This window comes from Sitodiplosis mosellana, unplaced genomic scaffold, assembly GCF_009176505.1.
Source record: "Sitodiplosis mosellana isolate CC-2019 unplaced genomic scaffold, AAFC_SMos_1.0 Smas_scaffold_6271, whole genome shotgun sequence".
Lineage (NCBI taxonomy): Eukaryota > Metazoa > Arthropoda > Insecta > Diptera > Cecidomyiidae > Sitodiplosis > Sitodiplosis mosellana.
This window is the reverse complement of record NW_022601512.1, coordinates 1-8367: the sequence shown is the minus strand read 5'-3', so window position 1 is coordinate 8367 and position 8367 is coordinate 1. Positions and strand designations below refer to the sequence as shown.

Genomic DNA, 8367 nt, shown 5'->3' with positions numbered 1-8367 from the left:
TTGTGTCTAAGCGATTGAATAAATCTCGATGTACCTGTTCACTTTGCAAATCTAGGGCGGATGTGGCTTCATCCAACAAAAGAATCTTTGGATTTCTCACCAAGGCACGAGCGATGGCTATTCTTTGCTTCTGACCTCCGGAAAATTGCGCTGATTTACTGCCCACATTCGTTTCGTAGCCCTTCAAGAGGAAAGAAATTGGAATATGGAAGTATAAAGTTAATTATTGGACGGTTTCAAAAGTCATTTCGACCCATGAAATGTAGCAATTACGTACCAATGGCAATTGATTGATAAAATTATGGACGTTCGCTACTCGGGCAGCGGCGATTATCTCTTCCATCGAAACCTCTCGCGAATTATCTCCGTACGCAATATTCTCGGCGATTGTTTTATCGAAAAGCACAGGCTCTTGTGAGACAATGCTCAGTTTCGACCTCAAGTCTTTAAGTGAAATGTCACTGGATATTTCGTCCAGACCGATATGGATGCGACCGTGTTCGGGATCGTACAATCGCTGTAACAGCTGAATACAAGTGGATTTTCCACATCCAGACGGGCCAACCAAAGCTATCGTCTTTCCATCGATCACATTCAAGTTGAAGTCCTTGAGTATTTGCACATCGGGTCTGGTCGGATAACGAAAATCGATCTTTTTGTACTCAATGTCATTGCTTGTATCCGGTTTACGCCTCTTGTTGGCTATGTTCGGCGAAGAAATCATTGGAATACGATCGATTATTTGGAAAATACGATGAGCTCCCACGAATGCGGCCGTGAACGATGGAACAAAGACCAATGTTTGACTCATCACAATTGTGCCGTACAGCAGAGATTCTGTTACCCTAGGGAATACATACAATAAGAATTTAATGAGATAAGGATGTATGAGGCATTCTAAGAGGCATTTCGAAAAAAGGTACGTACTTGATGACATTTTTGAAGTGAATTTCCCCATCAGCGACCAAGAAACCGCCGTAGCATAGTGCAATGGCATAGCCAAAGAATGGAATCGATTGTGCTAACGAGTTCACTAAACCACGCCAGACAATTTTCTTTCGAATGATCAACGATACTTTTGTCATTTCGGTTACATATCGCTCAATCATATGCTTTTCTTGTCCTAGATAAAATGAAGAATTTTACTGGAAAAATCTCTCAAAATTGAAGGATTCAATCTCGTTTCTTACTCAAACTGGCAACTGTTCGAATATTTGTGATGGCTTCTGTCGCGATTTTTGTTCCAATTTCTGTTGATTGCTTCTCTACAATCGCCGTCTTGGACATATGCCTAAAAATTGAAATGTTTTTGGAATTTTCTCGAAACAATGGGGAAAAAGAGAGTGAATAGTAGGGTGGTCCAAACTGATTTATCATTGTAAGGTATATGCACCCAATAGCTTAAAATTAAATTGGGCTCAAAACTAGCTGATTCCCATTTACAGATAAAAAAAAGTTAAAATCTAGTGGTCGATAGTTCCAAGTGTATTTTTAACACCGAATTTGAACTCAGCGCCTCAAATTATCTTAAGATTGACATGCTGATGACAAAAACCGAATAATCTCAGAATTAAAATTTCTAGTAGTGTTCACGTATCGAAAAAAATCACCTTTTTCCACGTATTTTTCCACCAAAAGTAAATTTTTGTTCAAAGCAGCCATTTTTATGGTTTTTAAGGCCGCAGAATTCGAATCCACCCAGAAAGAAATGAGAAAGTTTCCAGTGGGAAAAATTTGCTGAACAAAGTTCTGCTCTATCGCATATGGGATACGAGTTATGGGATAAAAACCGAAAAAACGCAACAAAAAAATCCGTATAAATGTAAAGAAAAAAATCAATTTTTCCCATTGAAAATTTTGTCATTTCTTTTTGGGTGGATTCGAATTCCGCGGCCTTAAAAACCATAAAAATGGCTGTTTTGAACATAAATTTACTTTTGGTGGAAAAATACGTGGAAAAACGTGATTTTTATCGATACGTGAGCATTACTAGAAAATTTTAGATCCGAGATTATTCGATTTTTGTCATCAGCATATTCAATCTTAAGATAATTTGAGGCGCTGAGTTCAAATTTGGTGTTAAAAATACACTTGGAACCATGTATTTTTGCTATATGGCTGAATTTGTTGAAAAAAAACCATGTTTTTGTACTAAAAATTGTTTTGTACTAAACCATGTACCATGTTTTGTACTAAACCATGTTTTTGTACCATGTTTTGTACTTTGTTTAAAAGCAACATTAGCTAATTATTGACAATGATATGTCACCAGATTCGATTTGAATAACCTATGGGTTTTCCATCAATATATATGTTGAAAAATAGGTCAAAAACAGCCATTTTAAGTACGGCTCTATCGACCACTGAATTTTAACATTTTTTTTATCTGAAAAAGGGAATCAGCTAGTTTTGAGCCCAATTTAATTTTAAGCTATTGGGAGCATATACCTTACCATGATAAATCAGATTGGACCACCCTAGTGAATAGAGGCTTACTTTGCTTCAACAAATACTGTGATCAATGACAGGGGCACAAAAGCCAGACAAACAAACGATAATTTCATAGAGTAAATGAAAGCTAGAACTACTCCGATTATGAATGTGGAAAGTGACTGGAAAATGACACTAAGTGGGTAGCCGATGATCTTTTTGACAAAAGAAAATATTCAATTTTCATATTATTTTAAAACAATCGTCCATTTCGAATTGATATACTTACTCCTTGCAAATTGCCTGCATCACCAGTGAGTCGAGCCGAGAGTGCCGCAGATGAATGATTCTCGTCATCGTACCAACTGCATTCTTGTCGCATCAAGGCAGCAAACGTCATTGATCTATCCACAATTCATGGTATTAGAACTCTTTTTATTATCAAATTTATAATGTGGTATAGTTACCGAACCCGTGTTGCTAAATTTACACTGGCCTTCGAAAAGAAGAACGTCTGGAAGACTGCTGCAGTGAATGTGACCACACCAACCACCAAGAATATGATACAATTGATGATGGTTTGATCATATGCAGAGTCTGCGTCTTCCAATGACAATGCCTGTGAATGAAAACAGTTCCGTTCAATGAAGTGATCCTAGTTCAGAAGTAAATATTCAACCTACGCCATAGATTTCACCAAACAAAATGGCAAATCCGGGTAATGTAGCGCCAATGAAGCATGCACAAATCGTTGCCAAGAACATTATAAACCACTCTGGTTTTGTCAACCGCCAAATTCGTTTGAACACTTTCCAATATTGGATATTCTCACCAGATTTATCCACTTCTTTTTCCATGGAATCAACCGACAAGGTTCGGAAAAAGTCTGCTCCATCATTTTGATCGTTGAAAAATTGTTTACCGTTCACTTTTTGTTGATTTCCATAGTGTTCGTTCACTTTGATTTTGTTGTCAATGAAATCATCATCTTCATCCTCAAGTCTTCCTGCTGTTATCATTTCATAGTATCTCCCTTTCTGGGTCATCAATTGGCTGTGCGTTCCGTCTTCGATCACAAGTCCTTTGTCAATGAATAGAATGCGATCCGCATTTCGAATGGCCGACAGACGATGCGAGACAGTGATTGTGGTTCGACCCTTGGACGCTTTGTCCAGGGTTTCTTGAACGAACTTCTCCGATTGATAATCCAGAGCCGATGTGGCTTCATCCAATAGCAATATTTTCGGGTTTTGAATCATGGCACGTGCGATAGCGATCCTCTGCTTCTGCCCACCAGAGAGTTGTGAGCCTTTTTCTCCCACCAACGTATTATAGCCTTGCGGTAAATTGGCCACAAAATCGTGAGCGCCGGACATTTGAGCTGCGGCAACTACGTCTTTATCCGTTGCATCCGGATTACCATAGCGAATGTTCTCTCCAATCGTCGTCGAGAATAAGATCGGCTCCTGTCCGACGGTTGCGATGTTCGAACGCAGCATATTGATGTTCAGCGAGCGTATGTCACAGCCATCGATCATCACTTGACCATCGTCAGGATCGTAGAACCGTTGCAGCAGTTGCAAACATGTCGATTTTCCATTTCCAGAGTCTCCGACCAACGCTACCGATTGACCCGCCTTAATTTCCAAGTCCAATCCACGGAGAATCTATTCATGAAGAATCATATATGAATCTCTGAGTCTACATTTGATTCTCCGTATGTGATTTCAATTCTTATTTACCTGAACACCTGGTCGAGATGGATAACTGAAGAACACATTTTTAAAAACAATATTTCCCTGAACACCTAAGTTTAGAACTTTTCCTTCATTTGACATGGAATCGATTTTCGAATTACGATCAATTACTCGGAATATTGACGTAGCTGAACCGCATGCAGCAGCAAATGATTCTAGGAATGGAGATATTTTTGCGATATTGTCACATCCAACAATTAAACCGAAAAATGTCTACAAATTGAAATTAGGCGTTTTAATGAATTAGAATGTGATTTATAGACTAATGCTTCAAATTAGAGCCTCCAATTTCTTACGATCATTAGAACAGCTGGTGTGTACTCTTTGTCAACTTTATCACGATCATCCAAGACAAGTTGAACACCGTACCAAAAAGCGAGCGCATTGATTCCGAAAAATAAGAATCGCATGATACCATCCCCGAGCCCGGCAAGCAATCCCTTTACTTTCACTGCTTTTTTCGCATTTATCAGTCGTTTGTTGTATCGCTCGATCTCCACCTTCTCTCCGCCAAATGCAAATACTGTTCGAATGCCGCTCAGCACCTCTTCGGCGACATTTGCAGCCGCAGAGTAAGAGTTTAGTTCCTTGGTTGACAGCGACGCTTGAAACTGGAGTGAACAATAATTTGTAAATATCCTCAATGTCAATTTTACAATTTAATAAAATAGTTTCATGTAATTCACCTTTCCAATAATCACGTTCGTTATCATAGCTATTGGCATATACGATACCACAACCAAAGACAGTTTCCAGCCATAAATGAATGCCATGATAACACAAAACATGAAACTCATGATCAAATACAGGAAATGACTAACTTTTTCAGCGATTCCATCACGAATTTTTTCAATGTCTCTGCAAACAGAAATTGAATGTGCATGTGAAGTCGTCAAGTCTTGTTCTATTTTTAATTTGATCATTTTGATTTGGTCGTTATGTTCAATTACTCACTCGGTGATGCGAACGGCGAAATTGTTATTGCCACCGGCGACGTCATACCAACCAACCTCTTGTCGCATCAACGATTGAAAGAATTTAATGCGAATCCTAGTGATTTGTCGAAGCGCCGCATGATTGAAGCAATCAACACATACGATGCCAGCTACGAAGTGTAATAGTGACGCCAGTGACAATAGAATACCATAGGCAACGGAATCGTTTTTGATTTCTTGGCGATTTTCTTCCACTGATGCATTTGTTCTACAAATTGATGGAATGGTTTTATTAAGGAAATTTAAGAAATATTGATTAGATTTGCATACAACACTTTTCCGCCACCAAACAAAGGTAAGAATATTGTTGTTGAGCTTGTTCCAATCCCAAGTGTTCGATCGATCAACAATGTTGTGAATTCAGCATGAATGATGAGCCATATGGGCAATGCAATAGATTTGAATAAGTTAAAAATGATTCCGATGAGTATTAAGACGATATCCAATTTTGTGGCAAATCGAAACTGTAATTTAAATAGATGTGCATAGGTTTAATTTAAATGAAGAAATTGAAAGAAATGTAGAAACAAATTCAAAAATAAATTAAATACAAATTTTGATGTTAATCTCACCAAACTAAAGTAGCTCGTTGAGCCAGTGTCATCCAAATCATTTTGGTAGATTTTCTTCTCTGAAACTTGCATCTTTTTGGTTTTCTTAAGGAAACAATATTTTTACAATCCTTTGCAATACGCTTAAATAAAAAAATATATAAATGTAGTTAAAATTAGTCATAAACTTTTAGTTAAACTCTTCCAAAATGATCAATTGACTAGTTAGTCAGAAAAATTTCACTCGGCGTGCCTTTCTCTTTGATAATTCATGTTATTTATTGGCACATTCACACTGTACGATAGCAAAAAGAATTGAATGCTACGCAATTGCGTTCATTTTGTATGATAGGATGTTAATGTATATATTTTTCAGTGTTGGTATTTGAACGGCATATGTCAAAATTAATCATATCATCAATGATTGATACCCTCAAAACAATAAAACCTGAAAAATTATCCCGCTCAACTTCGTTACTAAATCGATTTTATATTATTCAAATATTCGAGTATATCATCAACTTTGTCAGCATCAATAATGAAACGAAAGTATCATCGACCAATATTGGCTTTGTTGTTCTTTGAAAACTAAAAACACAAATTATATCATAATTTCCCATTTGAGAATGTTTACGTTGACTTACGTTTCGTATAATCACTGCACTAAGTTCAGATTACAATGAAGTAGAAGAGATCAAAGTGTCCCATTGATTTTCACGTCATTTAATCGTAAAAGACATTTTTTTTGCTAATCAACGAGTATTGTTTATTACACAAATTTCACGAATATCTATGAGTTTAAAAAGAAATGTCATAAATTATCACCGATACCGACTTGGTGCCGTGCACAGTCCACACATTGATAAAAAAATCTTTTGTGAAACACGACGTAAAACCACAACGCTTTCTGTAGTATTCACAAATATTTTACTTTTCCGTACACACCGTGTCAAGGGAAAGTATAGGAATTGGTCCCGAAAACTTTTTTCGCAAAATTGGTTTAGATCATCATAAAAACTCATGAAACGCGTAGAAAACCACTTTTTGAGACACTTTTCCGTTCGTGTGCCGTCGTCGTCGTTGTCGTCGTTGGTGTTTGTTAACACGATAACTCAAAAAATAATTGAGATAATCAAAATCTGGAAATGCCAAAAGTTTTGTATCCGAAAAACTTAGTTCAAGTTCGAAGATGAGCCATTTTCGATTTGATCCTGGGGTACTTGCCCTAAGAAAAACCTCAAAAAATTGACACTTTTGTATGGGAGGTACCCGTAAATCGACTCTGATTGTCTTCAAACTTTCTGGGATTTCATTTTTTGGAGAAAAAATAAGATTCTGAAAAATTCATGTTGATCGCATTTGCAGAAGTTTGATTTTTTGTCCTCAATTTTTGTCGACATTTTCTTGGAAAAAATTGAGGGCCAAAAACCAAACTTCTGCAAATGCGATCAACTTGAAACTTTCAGAATCTTATTTTTTCTCCAAAAAATGAAACTTCAGAAAGTTTAAAGCCAATAAGAATCGGTTTACGGGTACCTCTCATACAAAATTGTCGAAGTTTTAGTTAAAGTGACCGATTTTTCACTTTATTTTCATTATTATATTTTCACTGCCTTTATTTCAAGAAAATTCACAAAAAATAACCAAAAGTACCTACGGACAACGCAGGCCAACGGTACGGAAAAGTTCGAGATTACCAATGTAATTCTTTTTATTTAATATATAAGTAAAGGTGTCAACGGACAGGCACCTTGTCCGTCCGTCCGTCCGTCCAGGGCTCTTGAAATTTTTTTTGTCCGTCCGTCCGTCCGTTCAGAGCCGCTAAACCGTCCGTTCAGCTCCGGTCGGACGGACGGACGGACAAGAAAATTTTTTGGGGGCTCTGAACGGACGGACGGACGGACAAGAAAATTTCTGAAGGTCCTGAACGGACGGACGGACGGACAACTAAATTAACAGGGTTCTGAACGGACGGACGGACGGTCAACTAAATTCAGAAGGTTCTGAACGGACGGACGGACGGACGGGCTAAAAAGACGGACAGTCCGTCCGTTTGACACCTTTATACATAAGCGGTGAAATTATTCATTCTAAGGTGATCAATAAAGTTAGCAAAATACTCAAATGTTGTTCTATCGAATGTTGTAACATCTCATAAAACAAAAGCAACCAAATAAAAACCACTAGTAGATTAATTCAAAGAAGATGTTATTATGCCGATGAAAGTTTATTCAAGATAATACCATTATTTGACAATTTCACTGTGAATTCTTCGGGAATTTGTGCAATCATTTCTGTGCATTGTATAATCGAGTGTAAATGCCACCCAATGCCAAAAGTTCGTTGTGAGTTCCGTACTCAACGATGTTGCCACCGCGTAGAACACAAATCGCATCGGCGTTTTGAACGGTGCTCAAGCGATGAGCGATCACCAAACATGTACGACCTGATCGGGCCGAGTCGATGGCTTGTTGAACCACCTACCGAAGATGAAAATTGACGATTTTAAGTTGTGTCTAAGCGATTGAATAAATCTCGATGTACCTGTTCACTTTGCAAATCTAGGGCGGATGTGGCTTCATCCAACAAAAGAATCTTTGGATTTCTCACCAAGGCACGAGCGATGGCTATTCT

The 8367-nt window shown here is 37.7% G+C and overlaps 2 protein-coding genes across 3 annotated transcripts; both read right to left on the bottom strand.

Annotated features, from left to right (window-relative positions):
- Positions 1–34: 34 nt before the first annotated feature.
- Positions 35–6414, bottom strand: LOC129579604 (multidrug resistance protein homolog 65-like; the record flags this gene model as incomplete). 2 transcript variants are annotated; one of them, XM_055469755.1, is given in 15 exon segments in its annotated part: positions 35–181; positions 278–845; positions 928–1123; positions 1191–1291; positions 2497–2645; positions 2720–2834; positions 2898–3049; positions 3114–4097; positions 4173–4400; positions 4484–4798; positions 4874–5045; positions 5142–5390; positions 5453–5646; positions 5755–5876; positions 6378–6414. In XM_055469755.1, coding segments are annotated over 14 exon segments (3642 nt in total), but the record flags the coding sequence as incomplete, so codon positions are not given.
- Positions 6415–7920: 1506 nt separating this feature from the next.
- On the bottom strand, positions 7921–8364 carry LOC129579605 (multidrug resistance protein homolog 65-like; the record flags this gene model as incomplete). The annotated part of the gene is made up of 2 exons (XM_055469758.1): positions 7921–8213; positions 8278–8364. Coding segments are annotated over 2 exons (279 nt in total), but the record flags the coding sequence as incomplete, so codon positions are not given.
- Between the last annotated feature and the right edge of the window lie 3 nt (positions 8365–8367).